Source organism: Clarias gariepinus, chromosome 6, assembly GCF_024256425.1.
Source record: "Clarias gariepinus isolate MV-2021 ecotype Netherlands chromosome 6, CGAR_prim_01v2, whole genome shotgun sequence".
Taxonomy (NCBI): Eukaryota; Metazoa; Chordata; class Actinopteri; order Siluriformes; family Clariidae; genus Clarias; species Clarias gariepinus.
In genome coordinates, this window is record NC_071105.1 from 20450608 (window position 1) to 20478039 (window position 27432).

Genomic DNA, 27432 nt, shown 5'->3' on the forward strand with positions numbered 1-27432 from the left:
ATGTTGTTCATGTAACTGCTCAGCTACATTCTGCTAAAACCCCTATGCCCTCATGGTGCTGGCTATTGGACCCGTGTTGAAATTGGTTCTGTTAGAATGTCGAGGTCCACCACTTTAGAAAATTGTTGCAGCAATATCTTCCTTTGAGGTTCTTTCCATCTCTGGTTTCATGTTCAGTATTCTTGTCATGCGTGGTGCCGCAAGTTTGAATTTCCATTATTTGGATGCAGTGCTCCATTTTCCGCATGGCTGAGAACGAAATTCAAAGGAACGACTCAGGAAATCCACTTCTTCCTGCATGGAAGGTATCAAGCTGTCCTTCATGCACCTGCTTGTAACCACGGACACCAGTATAACTAAACACACCCCTCTCTCTCAGCCCTCTGGTGAGGGGAAAGACCTGGAGGGAGAAAGGGAGGGAGGGAGGGAGGGAGGGCAATAAAGGACGGACACAGAGACATGTCCAGGACACGGACAGTCGTTCAGAGAGAAAGAAAAAGTGGAGGAGAAAGGGAAATAACCGAAGTGCTCGTAGCTGTGCTGGTGTGAAGATCCTTGTCTGTTTCAGACTATGTCTTATAGGAAGAGGAGCTTCACCTTTGGGGCGTACGGAGGGTAAGAGTGAGAAATGTGTTTGTTTTTTTGGAGCATTATGTAATAGCATGTTTTCAGTAAGACTTACAAATATTGTCAGTACGCTGCACTAAAGCTGTGCCTCTTTTTCAATTCAAAACCATTTTAAACTAAATTACCGATGCCACAGTCTGTTACTGAGGTCAAACAAGACAGCACGTCCTCTCAATGTCTACAGACCAGGCCCTCCTCAACCGAGCACTAATATGTGCTCAATGAGGAGAACATAAAATTGTGCTGTAGCCGATGAGCAGAACACTGTGACAGCCGTTTCAAAAAATCAGATCATCACCCCTAGGAAAAGTTCTACAAGTTAACTTCAAGTTTAGTTTTTAGAACTCAGTCGTTTGCTGCATTATTCACGTTTTTGAACTCTGTAACCTGTACAGTGACTCGCCCATATACACCTCACCCGCAGGTTAGGATTTTGTCACATGCTTCACCATCAGATTACAAACACAGCCAGTCAGCAGCAGGGTCGATACAGGCCATTAGTTACAAACTAAAAGTCACATCTGAGAATCTCACATACACTACACTGGGCACTATTTGTTTACTTTTTCAGACATACTCTATAGGTTTTACTCTCCACAATTTTTTGTAATTATATTTAAACTTTATGCTGTTTAGGAAGGTATTTAAAACAATGCATAGTAAAGTAATTCATTTATCATATCTTAATCACGTAGTATGTGTAGCCTAATTCATATATTAGCAGCATGGTGGCTGAAGTCAAGCTAAGTAGAAAATAGTTACAAACTACTGTACGTACAACTGAATAAGTGAGAGTAAAAAAAAAAAATCTGCAAGTACAAAGTAAAGTCCCCAGTGTTAATTTAACACTTTAAAAGTTAATGTGAGTCCGGTGTAATTCGACACTCTGGGCATTAAGTCAATACTGAAAAATGCACTGTATCCTCACACCTCCAGGTTCGATTCCCACATCAGGTGTGTGTGCATGGAGTTTGTATGTTTAAACCCAACCCCTAAGTAACCTTGAAAAAGAAACACTCAGATGTAGAAATGCTGGAGCTGGAGATGAATTGACTGTGAATTCTGACTCTTCCTCCTCAGCTATAATAATCAGGTTCATAATTGGTCTTTTTCAGTGCCCAGAGTGTCGAATTACACCGGACTCACATTAACTTTTAAAGTGTTAAATTAACACTGGGGACTTTACTTTGTACTTGCAGATTTTTTTTTCACTCTCACTCACTTATTCAGTTGTACGTACAGTAGTTTTTAACTATTTTCTACTTAGCTTGACTTTCAGTAAAGACCAATGGAAAAAGAAAACTGGCAGAAACCAATAAGCTGTCTCTTTAATAGGTGTTTATAAAAGCTGTATTTTTGTCTATTTGACTGCACATTGCTCCAGTGACTAATTAAAAAGTATAAATACTTATGATGTAATGGCTCTGTTTTAGTATTTTATTTGTTCTCATGCATCAACCTGTTTTTCTTGTACTTGATCACTTAGTTGTGAATTGCTTTTCATTCTGAAATTATGAAATCATGTGATAGTCATGCTAAACACATTGACTCAGTCTATACACTACGGACCATCTTCACAGGTCATGTGTCCTTATTGTTTACATATAGTAAATGAGGGCTTGGCTGTTTTGTCATTGCAGCAGGGTGACATTTAAAGTGACTCGACATACATGAGTGTTTAATCTTTTTTTAAGAGCCACCCTCTCACCACCCTCTCACGACTGTATCTTGCTGTTATATCTTTATGTCTGTAATATTTGAAATTTTCAAAACTAGTTTTGAAAAATTAAGCAACAATCTTTTAAACCTGTGTGTCTGTGGAGAGGTGAGTTGTTTTATCTACACTGTTGACACAACAGTGGCTCTTTTCTGCCATGTCAGCAATGTGAACTATGTGAACACTCAGTGTTTTGATTGATACTTCTCATTTGGACTACACACACTGAGGGTTAGCAGGATAAGAAACATTGCCTGTCAACTGATCTGTGGTCAATGAGTTAAGCTCAGGTATAAATGGCTCATATCAAGTTGATATACAGTAGCGAATTTATCAGCATTTTAACAGCATCTACTTCCATTCCCATGTATGATTGCTTCCATATCAGATTAGATTTTTGCCGGAGTATACTGCATTGTTCACGAGACCACCTCTTTAGGCTCCGGTATCACTCCCGACCACAGAGCAAGTGTGTAGTAGGAATTAAAAAGCTACAGTGTACAGTACAGCATCTGTTTAGTTTGCCCATGGAGCAGGAGGTTTCAGTTGCACCAACCAGTTATGGCTTGTTGAACATCCCATAGCTGATTTAATACTGTTTAAATGACCTTCACTCTTCTGTGGAGGCTTTTCAGAAGATTTTAATTTGTGGCATTGGGGATTTGCTTAGTCACAAGATCATTAGTGAGGTCAGGTACTGGTGTTGGGTGAGGTGGTCTGAGCTGGGGGTAGTCATCCAGTTTGTCCCAAAGGTGTGCATTTATAAAAGGTTCCTATTGAAGAGTATTTCAACTTTGAGAAATCCTATCTTCATGGACCACCCTTGTAAAATTATTATGTCAGGGCTTAGGCCCCTTAGATTCAATGAAGGAAAATCAAGTATATAATGTTTCATATCATTCGCTATCGATAATTATTAAATATTTTTAAACAATCCATTTATAAATGAAGAAAAAGTAGATTTTTTTTTATTTAACCACTTTATTTTAATTCACTCTATTTTATCTTGTCTCTAATGTCTTATAATAAATAGCAATAAGTGTCAGAGACTTTTAAATAAAAAGTTACAAAGTGTGCGCAATGGTACAGTGAAACCTGGGGTGGGGGGTGTAAAGGTGAGAATGTGTGTGAAGGAGCACGGTGTTAAATTACGCGCACACTCACATAACGACAGGCTGAAACAAAGAGGGAGAAAATGGATCTTTAACCTCTCTAATGAGACTTCCTTTAGCTTTACACGCGCACACACGTGTTATGAAAAACAGTACACGTGCGCTGTACACGTACTTACAAACATAAAATAAAAGATGTTTTATGCACACACATGGTCACAGTGTTATAGTCAACAGTACTTGTGTGCACGGATGTTGACTATACCAGTAAGACCCAGCAGGGAAGACGATTACCCACAATTCCGCAACGCAAAAGAGAAAAAAAAACATTGGCTCAGTTGTGATCACGTGACGCTCGGCATCAAAACGAGAAGCTCGATACTTGTAAACCAAGACTTGTTAGTTTTCCAAGTAAAAATTTATTACAAATCTTTGCTCGTTTTGCAGAACACTTAAGGGTTTCACCGTACTGTTATGTGTTAATAACACACAGTGGGGTGCAGTAGTGGGGTATTGCTCAGTGCTCGAGTGATCCCAGTCCAGGGATCCTAGTCTCTCTGTTAACTATTTGGGCAGATGTTACACATGTTCTCTCTGTGACCAGTTGCTTCCAAAAAATCTGCCAGCAGCTACCCAGCAAAACTAAGTGCTGAGTAAAATAGCAGCTGCTGTGATTGAAATAAATGCATTCCATGGATTTTTGGAGAATGTTGATGCCTAGAATAAGGACAATTACACTTTACGACTACAGTCGTGGCCAAAGGTTTTGAGAATGACACAAATGTTAGTTTTTTAAGTTTGCTGCTAAACTGCTTTTAGATCATTGTTTCAGTTGTTTCTGTGATGTACTGAAATATAATTACAAGCACTTCAAACGTTTTAAAGGTTTTTATCGACAATTACGTGACATTTATGCAAAGAGTCAGTATTTGCAGTGTTGGCCCTTCTTTTTCAGGACCTCTGCAATTCGACTGGGCATGCTCTCAATCAACTTCTGGGCCAAATCCTGACTGATAGCAACCTATTCTTTCATAATCACTTTTTGGAGTTTGTCAGAATTAGTGGGCTTTTGTTTGTCCACCCGCCTTTTCAGGCCATGGACCCAAAATTTTAATGTTTTGGTTCCCGAGCCACTTAGTTATCACTTTTGCCTTATGGCACGGTGCTCCATCGTGCTGGAAAATGCATTGTGCTTCACCAAACTGTTGTTGGATTGTTGGAAGAAGTTGCCGTTGGAGGGTGTTTTGGTACCATTCTTTATTCATGGCTGTGTTTTTGGGCAAAATTGTGAGTGAGCCCACTCCCTTGGATGAGAAGCAACCCCACACATGAATGGTCCCAGGATGCTTTACTGTTGGCATGACACAGGACTGATGGTAGCGCTCACCTTTTCTTCTCCGGACAAGCCTTTTTCCAGATGCCCCAAACAATCGGAAAGAGACTTCATCTGAGAATATAACATTGCCCCAGTCCTCAGCAGTCCATTCACCATACTTTCTGCAGAAGATCAATCTGTCCCTGATGTTTTTTTTTTTGGAGAGAAGTGGCTTGTTTGCTGCCCTTCTTGACACCAGGCCATCTTCCAAAAGTCTTCGCCTCACTGTGCAAATGCGCTCACACCTGCCTCACACTCTTTAGTAGACGATCCTGGCGCTTGCTTAGGTGCAATCTTAGTAGCCACAATATCCTTGCCTGTGAAGCCATTTTTATGCAACGCAATGATGGCTGCACGCGTTTCTTTGCAGGTCACCATTGTTAACAATGGAAGAACAATGATTTTAAGCATCACCCTCCTTTTAACATGTCAAGTCTGCCATTCTAACCCAATCAGCCTGACATAATGATCTCCAGCCTTGTGCTCGTCAACGTTCTCACCTGAGTTAACAAGACGATTACTGAAATGATCTCAGCAGTGGAAATGTTTTTTGGGGATTAAGTTAATTTTCATGGCAAAGAAGGACTATGCAATTCATCTGTTCACTCTTCATAATATTCTGGCGTATATGCAAATTGCTATTATAAAAACTTAAGCAGCAACTTTTCCAATTTCCAATATTTATGTAATTCTCAAAACTTTTGGCCACGACTTTTGTAGTTTCCCAAGCATCAATTCATGAACTCCTATGATGCTTGGTAATCTTCTCAACTCCTGAAAGGAAACTAATAGAAGCGGAGTCTGTAAAATGAACTTTATTTCAATAAACCAAAGAATTATTGATACTTCATTGCATACTTAAATTGAGACAAACAAACTGCAGGCTAATGTATCCATTGGGACAAAAGTGTGGAAGGTGGAATTATAGTTTTTTTGCAAAATCATACAAAATATTTTTTTACATTAATATTTTGCCATTTGCACTTTTAAGACTCTTTGGACAAAAAACATGCACAAAACATTGTCACATTTTGATACTGTATCTGTTGCTTCTTTAAAAACAAGAAGCGATATCTTGCTTTGCAGCAACACTTTTCTTATAGTTTTACTTATAATTTGTTCATTCCCATTAGTGATCTTTAACCCTGGATTAACTGCTTAGCATTTCATGGTACATTTGAGTAGAACAAAGTGCTGTAGTGAGGCCATTAACAGGAATAAATATTAACCTTTTTAAGCATGACTTTGTGCCTGGAAATAAATACATATTTATTAAGGTAAATAAAATGAAAATTTTTACTTAATTCTTTATATATATATATATATATATATATATATAAAGGACAACCTTCTATGGTTCTTGTTATAACACTGAGTTGACTTTAGGAGTTTTCCTTCATCACAGGTTTAACTATTGGATGCCTGGGGGAGCGACTCTGTTGGTGTTAGATTAAAGACTAAACTGTTGCAGAAAGTTTTATTGATAATCATTTGTGTTCTGTAAAATATATGCCTATCATTGTAAGTAAAGCAGTTTATTTATTTTCCTTGCAGAGTGGACAAGACTTTCTCCAAGGCTAGAGGTCTATGGTAAGACAGCTTCTACACAATGTTTTTAAATTTAAAAACTATATTTTTTTATTTAAAAAACTTTTTTTTTACTACATATAGTTATGTAAAAAATCTTTATTAGGTTTGTGTAGAAACATCTGCCATCATTTACACTTATGTACATGTGAATCCACTATATTCGGATAATCTAGCTGTTCTCTCTGGGATGCCTGGTTTTATCTTTTAGGATTTTCTACTTTTATATTAGGATGAAAGCTTATATATAGATTTGCCTTCAGAATGCCAAAAAGTAATATTTTGCAGAGGCACTTTATTGGACTAGGTTTAGTGTGCAGCAGTGGCGGCTACTGGTCTGTCAAATAGGGGAAGCTCATTTTCGGCCTACATCATAAAATTGTCTATTTATTTAAAAGTAAATTCTGCTTTACGTTCCTTTTCAAGAAAATGGTCTGTGACCCTGTCGTACCAACTAGGCGTCTTTTCCAGTGACTTGATCAGGTGTCCTCTCAATGGCCAGCAGAGCTAGGTTGCTTAAACGACTTTGGCCCATTGTGTTTCGGGTGTAGGACTTGAGCCGCTTTAAACAGGAGAAGCTTCTTTCTACACCTGCAGATGTAGCTCCAATTGTTGCCACTAATGAGAACAGTTTGTAAAGCTGAGGCTTTGTATTGTCCAACTCCATGTCTTTAAGAAACACCAAGTAATCACACAGCTTTCCCCGGTTACCCTGCAAGTCCTGATCTGAATACAGGACTTGAAGTTCTGACCTCAGTTTCCCTGAGTCAAAGTGATGGCCATAACTTTTCAGGACACTTTGGAAGGCCTCCTCTGGAAATACTTGTCTCATGTCATCAAATTTCTCTGGATTGGCTAATTCTAAGAAGAGCATGCTTTCCAAATTTGAAAAACGTCGAGGAATCTGCTCCAAGATGTTATCAAGGATGGCCATGTACAGATTTCTGTATCGCTCTTGGGGATCCTGTAATTGGGTCAGACGGCGCTTTCTCATGGGCTCATCTCGTAGGTCTGATGTGAGATCTGCTGTTTTGGCATAAACGGCATAAAAGCCCCATCTGACCTCTTCTCTTTAACAAATGCAAGAAGAGATTCAATTCTTTTCTTGCAGTAAAAAACATCCATCGCCCTCTGCTGGACAATATTTACATTTACATTTAGGTATTTGGCAGATGCTCTTATCCAGAGCGACTTACTTTTTTTTTTTTTTATCTCATTATACATCTGAGCAGTTGAGGGTTAAGGGCCTTGCTCAAGGGCCCAACAGTGGCAACTTGGTGGTTGTGGGGTTTGAACCTGGGATCTTCCGAACCGTAGTCCAATGCCTTAACCACTGAGCTACCCCTGGCAATATCAAAGACCACATCACTCTCAGAGAAGATCTGTTCATATGTGTACAACATGAACACAAACTCAAAATCCTCCAGTTTCCTCACAAAGCCTTTGGCACAATCCAGTGTATCATCATCCATTGTTGTATCTGCAATGATGTTCTCAAATGTCTGCAGGAGGCCATCATAATTGTTTGCCACAGTGCTCACTATCCGTGATGTGAAATTCCATCGAGTAGGAGCGTTTCTGGGCAACCTTGAACAGCCTGCAGACTCCAGAAAAGATGTCCTCTTTGTGGATTTTGAAAAAAATGTGGCAAATCCAGAGAGTGATGCAAAAAAGATTCTGCACTCAGGCAAGCATTTAGCCCCCTGTGACAGCACCAGATTCAGTCTGTGTGCATAGCAATGCACAAACATTGCACTGGGGGCTATTGCTTTCACTTAGGCCTGCAGTCCCATTGAGATCTGAAGCCATGACAGCAGCCCCATCATAGGTCTGTGCCACAAGCTTATCCTTAAAATTGTAGCCCTGCATGTTCTTATTTGATATTTCAAAAACGGACTTGGCATCTCGTCCCCCAGAAACATATGATCACAAATCCAATAAAGCGCTCCTGAATTTTACCTGCACTATCCACATAGCGAACAATGACAGAGAGTTGGGCACGGCAGGATATATCAGTTGTTTCATCCACCTGCCATCCAAAAAAGGGAACATCCTGAATTTCATCTCTGATCTGATCAGAAATGGTGGCTGCAAGAGCAGAGATCAAGTAATTTTGAATAGTATGGGACATACCAGAAAACACAGTTGAGGACTCGAATTGTGTGGACAGGACAGAGTCATATTTAGCTAATGTTTCTGTGAACTCTCTGTAATTCCCCTTGTTGGATGATTCACTACATTCATCATGTCCCCTAAATGACAGCTCCTGCCGGCCTAGCAAGAATGTCACATCAATAAGGCTTTTAAAGTTTTGTTTGACTGTTTCATTATGTTAAGCCACTTGAATGCGAGCACCTTCATTTATTGCATACTCAAAACTGACCCTTCCCATGCAACTTAATCTTGCACATGCACTCACATGTTCATTGCTCTTTTCATGTCTTTTATATGCCCTGTCAAAGTTAGACAGATCTCCAAACCCCACCTTTGACCAAACAACACATCCGTGAGATGGTTTCATCAAGAGGCATGGCCAGCAGTACATTTTATTTGTCACAGCACTTCCAGTCAGCCAGCTAACTTTGTCATACCAGAAGAGCTGAAAAGACCTGTTATTTTTCCCTATCTTTTGCACTAAATCAATCTTAGGTGTTGATCTGCCCTGCTGTTTAATTCGAAGTTTTTCCTCGTAAGGAACACTTTCAAATGGCTTCGCCAAAATCAGGTCGACGATATTAGCACTGTCTGCCATCGTGTGCAGTTTCACCCACGACGCAAGCCTAGCCTACTATATGAATGAATGAATGAACGATCTAAAAAAAAAATATTAAACTCTGTAAAAGTAAAACAAGGAATGTGGTGTATAATTGTGTGAAATGTATGATGAAAATCAAGCAATTTCACCAAGCAAATATAAAGAAATAGGTTGCAGCAGTTTTTATTTTGACTGAACTTGAGAAATCCGCGATGGGACTGAGCGCAAATAGCTTCAGCGATTCCTTATATTACAAAATCGCTGTCAGTCAAAAGAAGATGCAATCTTTCGACAGACCCTCTAATCATCACGCAGAAGCTCGGAGTCCAGGCCAGCCCACTCCTCATTTGCTCCTTATTCACCCCCAGAGACGCTGAGCGTTCGTGGGCGGGACATAATCGCAGCGTTTATCCAATGACCGTCTAGTTTCAAAGCACTGAAAAAAAAAACGTTTAAAGCAGCTGCATTGAAGTCAATGGACGCGGGGCATTAATGGGAAATACACTGTGACGCTAGGGAATGTATGAGAAGAAAATCAAGTCAGCCGACCTGCTATATCTAACTAATTCTGAACGAACTCGTCTTTGAGATGAACGTTTTCTAACGCATTTTAAGTCAATAAAATGTTAATACAATAGTACATAATTTAACCATTAATTTTGTGACATTATAGGGGAAGCTGAGCTTCCCTTGCAGTCTTAAAGAAATCGCCACTTGTGTGCATGCACCCCCTCCTCCCAATTCTCACTGGTTGACACAGAAAGTGTTTCTTAACTATGTGCTAAAATTAGCATTAGTTTAAAATATACAGTAATGACAGTTCCTTGTTTTTTTTAAACCTGTTTGTGTTTTCCTCTGTGTGACTGACTATCCCAGGCTCATTAAACTTTTTATTCTAAGTTTATATCAAACAGACCAGTGAAAAATTTAATCTCCCTGAGTTTGACCATGACTCGTTGGCACCTGGTGATCAGGCAAGGTTTTTTTTTAGCCTTCAGTTGCCCAGCTGCAGGTAACCTGTCCCTGCTGTAGCCCCAGATTCCTGATCTTGGCTAACAGAAGTGAAATGTGGTCTTGTGCTGTCATAGTCCATCTACCTCAAGGTTTTATGTGTGAGATCCTGGGATGCTTTTTTTTCACTCCGCATAATTTAAAAAGAGGGTTTGAGTTTTCATAGAGTTTCTGTCAGCTCAAACCACACTGGTCATTCTCCTCTCTCTCTCTTTCTCTCTCTCTCGGTCTCTCTCTTTCTCTCATTAATAAGGAGCTTCCAGTTGCAGATCTACTGCTCAGTGTATGGTTTTCATTTATTTGCACCCTTTTGTGGCAAATATAGAAGCTATTATTTAGTTTCTCTAATTTTCAAACAAGGCTAAAACAAAAAACAAAAATTATTAAAATTTTTCCCCACTCTGATGTTGTGAACATTAAATGAAGCTCTTGACCTGCATCTGCGTGATTTTATGCATCAAGCTGATTCCACATGAGTGGTTGATTCAATATTCGCATGAACGGCGCCATTAAAATAGCCACAAACCAACCATTTTTTTTTGTTACTGAGGTTAAGGTTGGGGGTAGGTTTAGACAAAGTATTATTTATTATCTGCATTATAATTGTCAGTGAAAGGTACTCACAGAGTCGTTATGGTGATGTATTTCTGTGTGTTTTATTTAATCTATTAACTGCCCTCTCCGGCTTGGTGGAATTTTATGTTACTTACGTATTCAGATAAAAGTGATCTTGAGTCATTTGTCAGTCAGTCATTAAAGTTTTCCCAAAATCAACGATTTGTTAAGACATCAGTTTCCAGTCCTAATGTCATAAAATGTGTTACTATGAAATCTGAAACTGTGTGGAGGAAAACTAACTAATTTTTTTCCCTCAAAGTTTCACATCAACAAACTGACAGGCATCATAATATTAAAAAATTACGTTTTTTAAACTTTCCATCAATAAAAACAAACAAGTTAAAGTGTTATGATTAGTATTGTTTTAGAAGACACAAACCCACAAACATTAGTTAACATTAGGTCGATTATTCATCATTGTCAAATGCATAACTGCGCATTAAAAAATTGTCTAAGCAGAGTTGTGTATCTGAGTAAATATTAACAGTGTGCAATTAATCTATACATATAATAAAACTGTAATGGGATGGGAGGCACTTAGTGCTCCCACATTAATTACGGCTCTAAGGGAGGAACTGACGCACTTAAATTTGGGAAAAAAAAGGGGAAATACAAAAAAAATAAAAATCAACCTACAGTAGTTCATCTTAAAATTCGACAGATGCGCCATTAAAGGGCAAAATAGGACAATGATACAGTGACCTCATACGATCTCAAGGATGTGTTTTATAACTCTCATGTGATTTTACACCAAATCCACCTAATCTGTGCCTGGAATGGATACTACACACATGCCAAATGTTACTGTTCCAGATATGAAAACTGCAAATATGACCTGACCTTGTTAACGGGTTTTGTGAAGGAACTTTAGGCCAGGATTTTATTTTTAATAATGTGAATGTCATTGAATCTTTCTTTCATTAGGTTATTATGTTATGTTATACATACAGTGTGTGCAAATGTAAGACAGTATTAATTCAGAATTACATTTGAATTTGTCACATTTTATTTGACACACACAACTATAGACAGTATGATATGAAATGAAATGATTATATGACTGTCTATAATCCAAAATAGGAGGATTTCACTACAAAAAAATGCACTAGAGTGCAATTTAACTAGATTTTTTTTTTTAATAAAAAAAAATATATATTTTTTTTTTATTTAGTGGCATGAGTGGTTGAGTGTGTTTGAAGAATTGACAATGAACAATTGTTCACCTCATCTGTAATTATTCAAATGACACTGAGGTTTGATTATGGTTTGTGAACTGGCCACTGGAATTGGACATTCGTGGCGTAGTTAAATGATTACCATATTCATGCTGATTATGACAGACCTTGCAACAACATCTGTGGGTTTTCATGTTCATTATATTCTCCACTTCCCATTATTCATCAAACCGTCATCTCTATACCTGTGTGTGTGTGTGTGTGTGTTCGGGGCAGCTGGCAGCTGGATTAATATTGTATTTGTCTATTTAGAGATCTCTGCAGGAAGTACCTCTTAAAATCACATCTCACGTCTCTACACTACAAGAAAGTTCACTGAATTCACTAGCTTAAATGTTTGCATCGGTTTCACATGAATGAAGTGAGTTGTCAAGTGAGTTGTCAGATTGGATGGAGATCTTCTGTGAACAGCAATTTTTAATTTTTAGGAGAAAAAAATGATTTTTTTTAAAGAGAATCGTTCCTGATTCTCAATTGGATTTTGGTCTGGACTTGACTGGGCAATTCTAACACATAACTGTGTCTAATACATTACACATAACATAGTACTGGCTGTATGTTTAGTGTTGTTGTCCTGCTGGAAAGTAAATCTGAGTCTTCTAAGGTTGCCCAGTATTTGGCTCCATCCATCTCCCCATCAACTCTGACCAGCTTCCCTGTCCCTGCTTAAGAAAAGGAGAAAGTAAAGTTTTGGTCTCAGACCTTTTCTTTCACATGTTTGCTGTATCCCCCACATGGCCTGTTGCAAACTACAAATGGGAGATCCTATGGTTGCCCTCAACAATGGCTTTTTTCTTGCCATTCTTCTAGAAAGGCCAGATTTGTGGAGTGCACCACTAATAGCTGTCCTGTGGACTTATTTTCTCACCTGAGCTGTGGATTTATGCAGCTCCTCTAGAGTTAATATGTACCTCTTGTCATGATCCTGTCAGTTTAGATGTCTTTGTTGGGTTTGCAGTTGTGCCATATTCTTACCATCTTCAAATGATGCAGTGAACAGTGCTCCATGAGATGTTAACCCTGCTTTAAACTTCTCCACTACTTTATCGACGGATCTGTCTGGTGTGTTTCTTGGGCTTCAGAATGCTGCTTGTTTACAAATGTTCTCTAACAAACTTCTGAGCGTGTCACAAAACCGCTGTATTTAGACTGAGATTAAATTTTACACAGCTGGACACTATTAAATAATTAGGTCACTTCTAAAGGCAATTGGTTTCCCTAGATTTAAGTTAGGAGTATCAGAATAAAGGAAGTGACCTAAGGAAGTGATATTATTTTGTATAATTTATAGTTAGTAATTATAATTATCATTTAGTTAATAATTAATTCATCATTTTCCTTTTTTTTAAATTATGTGCCACTTGTGTTGGTCTATCACATAAAATCCCAATAAAATACATTTACATTTGTGGTTGTAAAATGACAAAATAAATTATTTTCGTTCAATACATGAAGAATTAACAAATGACTGCTTATTGTGTGTAGAGTCATGCAGCCTATCCCAGAGAACTTAGGGCACAAGTCAGTGTAAACTCTGGATGGAGTGATAAACCTCACACACATGATCACACTACAGGAGAGGACTATGTAAGGAAACCAGAGTACGTGAAGGAAACCCACCAAGCTTGGGCAAAACATGCACATACTGTACACAACTGTTCAAAAGTTTGTGGTCACAATCTAACTCCATGATCGTTCCAGATTTTTATCTCTTTTTACATTGTAAAGGAATGCTGAAGGCGTCCAAAAAATGCATTAATCTCCTTTGAACAGTTAATGGTGAGATGCGTCTGCTACTGATGCTCTTTAACGCCTCTTTAGACTTCATAACGCCTCTAATCTGAGGTGCTGTTAATTGGTCATTTTTTAGGCTGATAACTCTAAATGAACTTCTCGTCTGCAGCAGAGGTAGGTTTTGGTCTCGACCTCCTGGGATGGCCTTCATGAGAGCCAGTTTCATTATGGTGCTTGACGGATTTTGCAAATGCACTTGACAATACTGTTCTTGCAAGAACTATTACAAACAGTCTTAAAATAACAACTAACTGATGTTTTTGTTGTTGTTACGTAATTACCTAATTCCATATGTGTTATTTTGTAGTTTTAAAATCTCCAGTATTGTTGTAGAATGTAGAAAATAAATCACCAAACAAAAACAAAGAATTTTGCAAGTGATATAGAAAATAAATCACTAAACAAAAACAAAGAAATTTGCAAGTGATCCCAATTTTAATAAATAGCTTTAGAAGGTAAGTAGAAGGAAATAATATGTAATCGACAACAAAAAAAAAATCAAAGGTACTAGTTTATTTCTTTTTGAAGCATCGACTTAAGTAATGAAAAGCAATATTCTCCATCAAGCTGGTTCCAACTTTTTCGGACAGCAGTTGACAGATCAGCTCTGCAGGATGAACTTTTGTCATGGAGCTTTATCATGGACATTGGCCTGTCTACAGTAAATGTAAATCCCATGTCATTTTGCCAATTTCTTACAGTTCTTTCACGGACCTTGAGTCCTGCGTCTCCTCATACGTTTTTCATTTGTTTTGTTTCATTTTAAAGGCGTACTGCTTTGAGTTTTCCACCCTGATGTCTATGGTCTTCCAGAATTTTTCCTTCTATAAACCCCCCATTTTGTTTAAATCTACGCCACACATTAAATACAGTTACTAAAGATCTGTCTTCACCACAGTCTGTGATGGATTTCCTTTTTGATGGAGTTTTATAATCCTTTCCATTGTGACAACTCACTTTAATTGAATTTAACCAATTAATTGAAATAATTACATTTAGTTTGTTTGACGTATGTTGCTTTCATGAAGCCAAAATTTTCAACTATTGACCAAGAAATGATTTGTGTCAATTCTGTATCAAAGTTAAAAACCTGGGTGAACATCCCATCTAAGTGCAGTGTTATCTGTACTAACAGCTCACTCATAGGGATTCACAGCTTCTTGTAAGGCAGATGCTCCACAAAGTCAAAGGCTAAAAGTAAACAGATTTTTAAATTACTGGTAGTTTTTTTTTTTAACATGACTTTCTATAAGATGACATTTAACATTTACAGACGGAGTGTCAGGTAACAGCACTCCGTAACAGTCAATAAGGTTCCATCACAGACAGTCTGCAGGAGAGATGACTTTGCTTCTTTAATGTTTCTCAGAAACATAAACTGCAAGACAAACATTATTGCTATAATGTAAGTAATAACAGAAACTACTGTATAAACTGTATATGACTACTGTCTCATAAATGCTTTACAACATTAACCAAGATTATAAAGTGTTGAAAGCATTCATAAATTACAAACAAATAAATAAGAAAACATTTTTTTTTTTTTTTTGCGTAACAGACATATGTATTGGACGATTACAAGAGAAGTCAAACTTGGACTTTTGATTGTGCCGCATAACAGAACACAGTAGTGAGGGTAAAAACCTCCTTTTTTCCTCTATGTAATCTCCTGCTACACTAAAGCACTTACCCCAGCATTTCACTAGTGCTTGGAGGTCATTATGGTAGAATATTTTCTCAGCCATGATTGGACTACCTCGTTTACATCTAATATGCTGGCCTCCCAGGAACTCCTTTAATGGCCCAAACATGTGGAAATGATTTGGACCAAGGTCAAGACCAATTTTACGCCTTCATTTATAAGAAAGTCCCAGGTCTCAATTTGACTAGTACAATTTTTTTTTTATAATTAATACAAGTACAAGTACATGCACACAAATGATACAAGTACACTGTAGCTTGTTTGTGGAATTATTGTCTAATGTAATGCTCCTTTGTATAGTACAGGATGTACTGTAAACTTGTACAGCCCAAAATAAATAAATCAATAATTCACAGGTTTTAGGATTTCACACAGTCATTTGAACAGTGCACTTTTTTGTATTTGAGCACTTACATAATAATGATGTAATAAAATTATAATAAATACAATTTTCTTACTTATTATATTGCAGTTAGTGGTTTTCCTGTGATTTTCCTTTTAACTTCAGTTACAAACAGACTGGCACATTTTTAGTGCGCAGAGGCCACTTCAAAGAAGCACACCCTTTATTCTAACAGCAATAAAAACGGATTTAATTATAATCTTTCCACCAATTCTGGGTGGGTAAATGATAGTAAATATTGTAAAATACAAACATAAAATGTTTACTGGAGTTGAGTTTTTAAAAGATTGAGCATTTTATATTTAAATAAGATCACTCAAATAAGCACCTTACAGTTTTTAAACACCTTGGTAAAATGAGTGTACAGTTTCATAAAGACAACAAACCCAAACAATGTTAAACACACAAGAATAAATAAACAGTCCTAATTTTAAAAGTAATGAAGCATTTAGGGCAGTGCCTCCTTCACTGTGCTCAAGTGGAGTTAATGCATCATTAACTTGTTCAATTGCTGCTAAAAGATTGGAAAGAGGCAGACGCTGGAGGAGAGACAGACAGAGAGAGAGAGAGAGATCTTAATGGTAGAAAAAAAAAAGAAAGAAAGAAACCAGACTGCTCTTCATTAGTGGGACCTATGACCGAATCATTATATCCACTCCACATGTCTGTTCTCATGGTGTAGCTAACACATACAGTGTAATACATGAAAGCTAAGTTCAATGAGAGTGTTTTATTACCTGTGTCTTATTACTGGCATGAGTGCTGTTTCTGGCTTATTAGACTTTATGTTAAAATTGTTGTTGTTGGTCTTTCGGCTGCTCCCGGCAGCCACAGCGGAATACCCAGTCCACACTACAACTTGGCATTAAACTTAATGTTAAAATATAGTTAAAAAATAAACCGTCTATGGGAAATAAGGCCCGGGTTTGTGTACTTTAACTATATTACAGAACACTAAATGATTCATATACGAAAGTGTTCTATGCATTAATAAGATAAAAGACAGTAACTGCTTTGAACCAGAAAAAAAAAATCTTGATTCTTATCTTGATAAAATAGTATTTGCTGCAGGATACGACCCTTATACCCCCACTCCACTTAATTGGCTACCGATGTCTCCTGATTTGAAATTGACTCTGAAGTCATTGCGGTTGGTATAAATTTTGGTTCATTTTTAAAGCATAGTGGCCCTACATGGAGCCGCTTACAATTTAAAATAATTTGTAAGGACATGAAAACGATTCTACAGTGAATTGGGGACAAGGCAACAACAAAGTGTTAGCCACATGATAACGTTTCAATAGCGAGCAGTTTAGCAAGGAATTTAACAATGTTATACTGGGTGCGAAAAAATTGATAATGAAACCACACCATTTCTACCAACATAAAGCAAAATTACAGCGATGATACAGACTATTACGAACTATCATAGAGGTGTTAATAATATTATAACGACCTTTATAACGACCTTGTACAATGTGCTTTTATTGTAAATAGAATTTTATGAATACATTGATGTATAAGTATAATAAGGATATTAAAATGTATGAAAGAAATTTTATTCATGTTTTCCAAAGTTATGAATGAAATAAAATGATCAAACCACATATTTTAGAAAAAAAAATTATTAGGTAAATTTGTCATTAGATTTTATTATGAAAAATAACATTTTAGATTAAAACTTCTCTACTGTTCATCAGACTTTAACACAATATATCTTTCAGTCGTGTTTCATCATTATTTTCCTTAAAATATTACTTTGTCAATTTTGTCATTACTTCCATCTTCATTTAATACGAGAATGTTTGGCTGCTTAATGCTGTCGAACAGCTTAGGAGTACCCATGCTTAAGAATTGATAATGACTCGATAACAGCTATTCAAGATCAATACCAATGTAGTCATTAGGTGGCAGCCTAAATCTTTGAACATCCTCCAATTTTTCGTCCGACACTAACGACGCTAACGAACACAACAGAATTCACAGCGAGCCCAAAAGAGGCTGTAAGGAGCTGTTACTAACCTCTAGCGAGTTCTCCATCTCCGTTGTTGATTTGGTAGCAAATTTGGCTGAGTGGAATGCGGGTATGACATAAACAAACAAACAGACTGCATTTTGCTTAATTGTGCAAAGCAGCAGCAGCAGTGAGTGAAATAACTTAATTATAAATGTATGTTAAAGCCAAGAATTTTTTTCAAAAGAATATATAATCAAAGATTCTGCATCATTGTAAAGACGCGCAAACTTTGTGTACAAGACGTATGAGATCCGTTTTTTTTTTAATGTAAACTACTGAACTTGGACGTATTGCATGGACTTGCAAGGCTGCTGGGTTTGACCTGTTATTCTTTCATTAATAATTTTTCATATTTAATTAATCTCAGTTTTTTTAATTTAAATAGAAAAAAAATATTGGTTTGTTCAATATTCAGTAGTAGACAGATGTAGAGTGTAATATATGATATTGAATGAGCTACAATGAAATTCTACACGTATCTGCTTAATTTTTTGTAAATGTTTCTTTAGTTTGCAGTTACAGTAAATATTATTATGACTCGTAAGTTTACCAGTATTCAAGGTGTTTGTGATCATTCTTCTTTTTCTCTGCCTAGTAGGATTATCTTGTAAGCCATGTTGGCAGCATTGTCTTTTTCTCTCCTGTCTCCTTTGTCACTTACTTTAGCCCTCAGGGTAGGGTAGTGTTTGTCCACCTGACACCACCTCCAGACCCACCTGCCTCAAGTAACGTTATGACCAGTAAGCAACTATACTCAGAAACAGGTTTGGCCTCTCTCTCGCTTTCATCTGAGCGAACAAGCTGACACACAATAAACTCAGCGATCAGTCCCTGGAATTTCTCGAACTGAAATGCAGACAGAGAAATCTCATTTAAAGGTGTGTTTATGTAAAGAAGTGTATCCTGGTTTTCTGTGTCAAATCTGGACAATGTTGGGATCCAGGAGAAGAAGCATGATTACCAAGAGGTTTGGCCTGCCACAAGTGACCCTATTCAACAGAAACAGCCTGAGGTAAGACCAGACAGATGGAGCATTTGCAGTATACAGACTGAGGACTGACAATGTGTGTAAGACTCTTCCAGTGAAGATGCAGTGGAGTTTCACATTGCGTACAGTGACAGATATTTTTATATAGCTGTTCATGTGTGGTTGATGAAATTGTGATTTCGTTCATGCATTAAAACCAACTTTTAGTTAGAGCTCTCTATCGGTATCGGGGTAAAAGCAGCAAAAGCAAAAATGGTGAAATTGTCTATCAGAGAAAGGCAGTTACATGACAAATGGAAAATATGTTGAGATTTCTTTTGAACTCAAGTCGTGCCATGTCAAATTTTAAAGTATGTGACTAATAGGAGATGAGAAACCTGAGTGTTTTAGGGTGTTTGTCTGGGACGTTCGTTCTAGGATCCTGGACTTCCTGAGGTGGTTTGAAGCATGTGGGAAACGTCTACGCTCTACAGTCTACAGTTAAAATAGATTAGAGGATACATTAGAGGACTGAGAAGTAGTCAGAGTGGTGAGGCAGTTTATGAAGAGAAGAGAGAGAATTCTACCTCTTATCTGTACTTTAGTTGTATGCTGATCTGATTACTCCGTATAATCATTTTTGTTCTCTCAGCTACAGTGCAAGTATTCACTCTCTCTCTTTCTCTCCTTAGTGAGATGTTACACTGTTATGTCTTTTCAATAGCATTACATTTGTTACTTATTTGTTACTCTGTGTATGTGTAGTTATTAATATTCACATTATTCTGTAACAAGTACAGTGAGACTTGAAAAGGTACAGTATGTAGGTATGACAGTTAGTTTGTACCCACCCGTGGAGTTTAAACGATTAATAGAGATGTGTGCAGATCAGAAACACAAACATGATCTCTATGCTTCTCTCTCTCTCTCTCTATCTCTCTCTCTCTCTCTCTCTGGAGAGTATTGTAGCAAATGGTGCAGTGATTTTACATGACACATGCTCACACACTGCTCAGGTACACACACTGATGTCATGCACATCTCATTGCTAATTTATTCAAGCACAGTTACAATTATTTCTCTGAGCAGGTTCTGCTAACAGAAGTCCTTAGAGAAGCACTGCTTTGCATTTTCTAATGTACTCGAATACTCTGTGTATTTGCAAATCATTTTTCCACTTTATATGTTGGCTGGACTGACAATAAAACACTGTCCAGGTTGAACAAACTAAGAATCGACATGGACATGAATGTGCTGGTTGCAGTATGTTTGATTAATATGTCTCTGAACTAAATTGGAATGCAAAGCACCAAAAGACATGATGGAATTTTGGCTAGAATACAGTTGCAACACACACACACACACTTGTACGCCCATATACTCCGCCTATGCTGTCATTCAAACTGTTATTTTTTTTTATTTTTGGGGAAACGACACCAAGTGGACTTGACAAGTTTTCTCTGACTTGAACACGGGTCTATAATATATGACTAATATATAATATATAAAAGGTATCATCAGTTTTTTATAAACTGATGATATCCTGGGATTTTCACACACAGCAGTTTCTATAATTTACACCGTCCCCTGCAAAACATAAAAAAAAAAACATCCCCTGTACAAAGTGTCTCCAGGCTGAAACACTGTGTTAATCTGAGAGATTATTTAGAGAGACTGATTCAAGATGGCAAGAAGGATATAATATCTAAAATAATAAAATTTTATTTTAATTAAACACTCATTCACACACTACAGGCAGTTTGGAAACGCCAATTAGCCTAATCTGCATGTCTTTGGACTGTGGGATGAAACCCAGCAAGCACGGGGAGAACTCAATGCACACAGAAACGGGAATCGAAACTGGTCAGGAATTGAACCTAAACCACAGAGGTGCAAGGCAACAGTGCTAACCACTACACCACCATCCCGCCTACTGTCTTACTTCAAAAAGATTAGTCACATGCAAATTTATTTAGTGAAAAATCGATTCAGTTTTAAATCGCAATCCTTTTGGATTTGTAATGGTTTACTGTATTACGTTTATAACACCGATACACTGGTCAGTAACCGGAAATTGGCTGTTTCTTAGCTTGATCAATCATGTTGGACATAACCGATTCTGTCACAAAATGCATTTTTATTGCATTACGCCATAAAAACCTCCGAACTGCCTTTTTGTTTAAACTCTTCAAGAGAATTAGTCTCAATCCCACGCATTACACACTCTTACCAGTATCAAAACACCAAGCGCTAATTAGTCTTGAAATACACGCGTTAGAAGCGCATGGTCATGTTAGAAGCTGCACGCTGCCCTTGGTTTATAAGTGTGAAAAAAATAAGGAATGGGCTACATTTAATGACTTATGTTTCATTCAGTTGTGCGATTGGTGAAGGTATGAAACCTTCGAGTTATGACAATTAGGTAGATTGCTGAAACTGCTAAGTTGGGTAAATACCTGTACAACGCATTATTAAAACCAGAAAGGATAGTGGTGAACTATCATCAGAACATATATATATATATTTACACAGGGTTCTCAAAAGTATTTACCCACCCATCCAAATCATTTAATTCAGGGGTTGTTTGTCAGGAGTTGAGCCCTTTAATGCTTCAGCCTACAAAAACATTTTGCAAAATTTGACGCTTCCAACTTTGTGGGAACAGTTTGGGGATGTCCGCTTCCAGTTCCAACATGACTTCGCACCAGTACACAAAGTAAAGTCCCTAAAGACATGGATAAACGAGTTTGTTTTTTCCTCAACCCTCAACCCAGTAAAGCACTTTTGGGATAAAACTGTGATCCAAACCTTCTTACCTTCTCAACATCAGTATCTGACCTCACAAATGCGCTTCTGGAAGAATGGTAAAAAATTCCCATAAACACACTTCTTAACCTTGTGCAAAGCCTTCCCAGAAAAGATAAAACTATTATCATAGCTGCAAAGGGGGCAAAGCCAACATCGTATTAAACCTTAAGGATTAGTAATTGGATGTTACTCAAGTTCATATGCATGTGAAGGCAGGCGAGCAAGTACTTTTGGCAATATACAGTGGGGAAAAAGTTTATTTAGTCAGCCACCAATTGTTCAAGTTCTCTCACTTAAAAAGATAAGAGAGGCCTGTAATTTTCATCATAGGTATACCTTAACTATGAGAGACAGAATAAGAAAAAAAATCCAGAAAATCACATTGTAGGATTTTTAAAGAATTTATTTGCAAATTATTTGGAAAATAAGTATTTGGTCAATAACAAAGTTTCATCTCAATACTTTGTTCTATAACCTTTGTTGGCAATGACAAAGGTCACTCGTTTCCTTTAAGTCTTCACAAGGTTTTCACACACTCTTGCTAGTATTTTGGTCCATTCCTCCATGCGGATCTCCTTTAGAGCAGTGATGTTTTGGGGCTATCACTCGGCAACACGGACTTTCAACTCCCTCCAAAGATTTTCTATGGGGTTGAGATCGGGAGACTGGCTAGGCCACTCCAGGACCTTGAAATGCTTCTTACGAAGCCACTCCCTTGTTGTCCGGGCGGTGTGTTTGGGATCATTGTCACGCTGAAAGACCCAGCCACGTTTCATCTTCAATGCCCTCGCTGATGGAAGGAGGTATTCACTCAAAATCTCACAATATATGGCCCTATTCATTCTTTTCTTTACACGGATCAGTCGTCCTGGTCCCTTTGCAGAAAACAGACCCAAAGTATGATGTTTCCACAGTAGGTATGGTGTTCTTTGGATGCAACTCAGCATTTTTTCTCCTCCAAACACAAAGTTCTATTCTGGTTTCATCAGACCATATGACATTCTCCCAATCCTCTTCTGGATCTTTCAAATGCTCTTTAGCAAACTTAAGACGGGCCTGGACATGTACTGGCTTAAACAAGGGGACACGTCTGGCACTGCAGGATTTGAGTCCCTGGTGGCGCAGTGTGTTACTGATGGTAGCCTTTGTTACTTTGGTTCCAGCTCTCTGCAGGTCATTTACTAGGTCCCCCCGTGTGGTTCTGGGATTTTTGCTCACAGTTCTTGTCATCATTTTGACCCCAAGGGTGAGATCTTGCGTGGAGCCCCAGATCGAGGGAGATTATCAGTGGTCTTGTATGTCTTACATTTTCTAATAATTGCTCCCACAGTTGATTTCTTCACACCAAGCTGCTTATCTATTACAGATTCAGTGTCTTCCCAGCCTGGTGCAGGTCTACAGTTCTGTTTCTGGTGTCCTTTGACAGCTCTTTGTTCTTGGCCATAATGGAGTTTGGAGTGTGACTGAGGTTGTGGACAGGTGTCTTTTATACTGATACGAGTTCAAACAGATGCCATTAATACAGGTAACGAGTGGAGGACAGAGGAGCATCTTAAAGAAGTTGTTACAGGTCTTTGAGAGCCAGAAATCTTGCTTGTTTGTAGGTGACCAAATACTTATTTTACTGGACTGTGGGAGGAAACCAGAGTACCCGGATGAAACCCACCAAGCACGGGGAAAACATGCAAATTTGATGCACACAGAGACAGGAATAAAGCCTGGCCGGGAATCAAACGCGGGACCCTCGAGGAGCAAGGTGTCAGTGCAAACCTGTAGTTGGCATGTCTGTACATTGAAGATATTTAAGAAAAAAGCGTGTCAGATGATTAATAGAACACATTAAGATGTTTTTTGTAATTTTCATTGCAATCGGCTCACAGGAAGAGAAGATATGCTAATTTGAAATTTCAATGGAAAACGCGCTTATCATTAAAAATCAACCTTGAAAAAAATCATCAGTTCATCTAAAAATTCAACAGATGGCACAGTACATTTTTTGTGTGCAATTAAAATCTGCTTAATAAACTCTTTGTCACACCTTCATTTCGCTCACTTTTCCGTAACACGTAAAAATTTTAGTTTATTCCAAAATTCAACAGATGGCGCTGTACATAAAAAAAACCACTTACGAGTGTGCGATTAAATTCCACACGAATGAAGTTGCGGGCACATCTAGTTATCACATATAGTTAAATCATGAACGATAAAATTAAGATTTGTAACAGTCACAGTGATCATACGAAGCCACCTCAAAGACATACATGACATTAGGGGGAATGCAGTTCATGTAACCAGTGTTACTGTAAATCGAGAGATGTGATGTGAGATGTGTTTTTCTCTCCACAGGAAAAATGATGGCAGAATCTCACAAACATCTAACGCATTAGAGTCTATTCACTGGACCCACTCATTATACCTCTCCCCTCATTCTGCACTTCTAAAGGTAAAAACCATTGTTTCATTCCTGCTTTCACTCACGTCTCTTTTTACCTCAGCACTACGGGTGTAGTTCACATGGTTTGTACTCTGACTGTGCCATCACACTGACCAATGATTTTCCATTTTTTATGTCAGTCAGTAGTTTAGTCTGTTTAATTCTTACCTTATAATTTTTATGTGCTTTAAAAATTATTTAATTTCTTCATTTCCTCTATTTTTCTGCTGAAAGAAGAGTGTCACTTTATAGGCATGTGTTGACTAGTTGATTAGTTGATAGGTTGATTAGTTAACCAAAATCTTGTTTTTAAAATGCACAGTTTCAATTTATTAACGTTGTCACAGAACAGTCTGTTTTGGAAGTACTCGCCAGCAGTTTTACAGCGTGTCTATCTAACCGTTCATTACATTTTCTCCAGGCAGCACAGTAGCTCAGTGCTGAGCATTTGAGCATTGTCACATCACACCTCCAGGGTTATGGAGTAAAATTTTCACAGAATGTGTATGGAGTTTGCATGTTCTCTCTGTCCTTGATTGGTTTGACTGGCATGTCCAAATTGCCTTTAGCGTGTGGCTGGGTGTGTGTTGTGCCCTGCAGTGTGTTGGCACCGTGTTCAGGTTGGCCTGAGTTTTCTGGGATAAGCTCCAGGTCCTTACACAGGATAAGTAGTGCAGAGGATGGATGGATATTTATCAAGTATTATGTAACCTTTTGTTCTTATTAATCTTTTAAAAAAAGGCCTTTTTATTTTTTTAAGCCTATTAATGTGATGTTGAATAAGATTTGAGATTTCAGCTTCTGATAGTTCCTTTGTTCCCACACTCTACTAAGAGCCAGTCATCTCTCCATTAACTCACTTTAGCTCCTTTACCCCACCCCCCCCCCCCACCATCGACTCCCCATATTGTAGAGGCATCTACAATGGCTCAGAGTCCCCTGCTGGGGACACTGGGGAAATGCAAGGACACATTTAGGGCTGTCAAAGAGCTCTTGTAAGTCTTTGTGCTACTTCAAATTAAAGAGATGAGTTTTTGGTGAAGCTGTTTTTACTTAGTTTTTTCATGAACTAAGGAAAAGCTTAGTATTCTGTAGCACTCTTTAGGAAAATAAAGATTGCAATTTCTTTTTTTTTTTTAAATTCACAGTTTCAATTTATTAAAGTGGTCACAGAACAGTCTGTTTGTTTTGGAAGTACTCGCCAGCAGTTTTACAGCGTGTGACATAATCTTAAGACCTTCATAGTTCTATTTAACTGTTCATTACATTTTATATCCCTTATTTATCCTTTTTATATATCCTACATTTTTTATTATTCATATATATGCTAATTATTTCTTATAAATTCACAAGATCCATGTACAACCATTCTTTAAATTTTTAATCAAATAATAAAGAAGTATAGAGAACACAAGAAATGTGTGACTTTCTAGGGAAAACATCAAATTCTTGTAAGTCTGGAGATCTCCTGCTTGTTATTTACTTTGTATTTTTTCCCAAGAAAGGTTGTTTTTTCATTTTTCAGAAACCTCACTTTACCCACCAAAACTGCGAGTGAAGCTCTCTTTTTGTTGTTGTTGTTTTTTTTTTTTTTTGTTAAACTAAAGAAACTTAAAGTATATTTTTATGTTGAGAATCTTCCAGAACGCCACAGATAAATGACACACTCTTACGTTAGAATGCAATGTATTAAACTGTTGAAGCCTGTGAATTAGAGGGTTAAGGAAAAACAATCAAATCACAGTTAATTGAATAAATATGTAATAAACTCCTTGGTTTTGCAACTCTTGTACACCTGAATCGATCAGATACACTGATACACATTATTTTAATACCGTGAGTTTTAGGTTTGGTTTGTATTTCTGACCAGTGTAGGTTTTGTGAGTTTTAAGGAAGTATGTGCTGTTTCAGGAAGTAATTGCTGTCACTCTGTAGCTATTGGTTTTTATAGTACAACACACTAAAGGCAACCGAGCAAGAGAGCACACATGCTATAGCATTCCTTAGGCTGTCTTCATCATGGCCAGAAGATCCTTCATGTACATCAATCCAGCTATTAAGGCAGCACAACAGCGTAGGCGACACAGTGATGTGAGTACACTTTTGTTAATTTAGTATAATGTATAATGTTTGTATGCACATGAATACCTTTCTTAAAGCTGTAATCAGAAGCTTAAATAGGTTTTAACTGATTGTTAAGAAACAATTTCAGTGATTTCACTTTCAGTGATTGAGCTTCAACTACTTTCAACAAACTTTAACAGTTCCATGCGCTAGCATATTAACAGCATTTAGAACTACAAGTATGATTTACTCACACTTGTGAGTACATTGTGCAACAAGACTGTGGAGATATAGTAAAGTTAAGCAATTTGTGTCCTCTATGTTGTGAAACCTCATAAATGATTCTTAAAAAAACTCTTTTGCAAATGCTGTGAATTAGTACACAAGTTTACAATGGCCGTGTGGATATCACGGTTTTAGCCGAATCAGCAGATTACAAGGAGAAGCTTGATGAATTAACAGTTTTACAGTTTTTTTCTCACGGAGCTGAGATTGTTCGCTGTTAGTTATTTTACATTACTAAGTATTTAATAAATAAATATATATTCACTTATGTATATGCATACTGCGCACATTTTTATACATGACAGATGTGCCCTGTTAAGATCATTTCCACTCATTCATTACTGAAACTTTGTGTATGTTAAAATACTAAAGAGTATTTTATGTTCAAGTTTATTTTTTTATGCAAGTGAAGACATTTTTATTAATATTATTATTATTATTATTAATTCTACATTCATTTAATTAATTTATTGTTAGATAGTTCATGCTTTCACTAACAAGGAACATTGTGCTCAACTCTCCAAAATAACTTCAGTCATAACTTAATGTTCAGTGCAAAGAAAATTCCATGTTTAGAAACCTAAATAAGCAAACCTGATTCCGTAAGTCTGTGTCAGTGAGGCAAGAGGAAACAGAATAAGAACAAATGTTATACTGAAATCTTCCTGCCCTCCATGTTAACATGCATACACACCTCTAACAGACTTTGATGATGTAAGGTTCTCATGAGAACCAAAGATTTAAAAGCACATTTTACCTGCAATCCATCTTACATACAGTACTATAATACATCTTACATACTATGGGATTTAAATCTTTAGATTTTTGCTAATAAATTCATAAGATTAATGGTTATATATTTTGTTGACTAAATATCTTATATATTTTGTTGACATAATGCACTGCCAAACTGTAAACTAA

At 37.3% G+C, this 27432-nt stretch overlaps 1 protein-coding gene across 6 annotated transcripts in view; it reads left to right on the top strand.

The window, feature by feature from the left end:
* The window catches only part of rap1gapb (RAP1 GTPase activating protein b), an 80186-nt gene that overhangs the window by 40131 nt on the left and 12623 nt on the right, over positions 1-27432 (top strand). For 3 of the 6 annotated variants that reach the window (XM_053499215.1, XM_053499217.1, XM_053499219.1), the window contains exons 3-4: positions 24075-24171; positions 26098-26253. In XM_053499215.1, coding sequence (XP_053355190.1) covers positions 26182-26253 — 72 coding nt within the window. In that variant the 5' untranslated portion in view covers positions 24075-24171; positions 26098-26181. Of the gene's footprint in view, positions 1-6385; positions 6422-23411; positions 23485-24074; positions 24172-26097; positions 26254-27432 lie in introns of those variants that run through there. The other 3 variants (XM_053499216.1, XM_053499220.1, XM_053499218.1) reach the window with 3 other exon arrangements.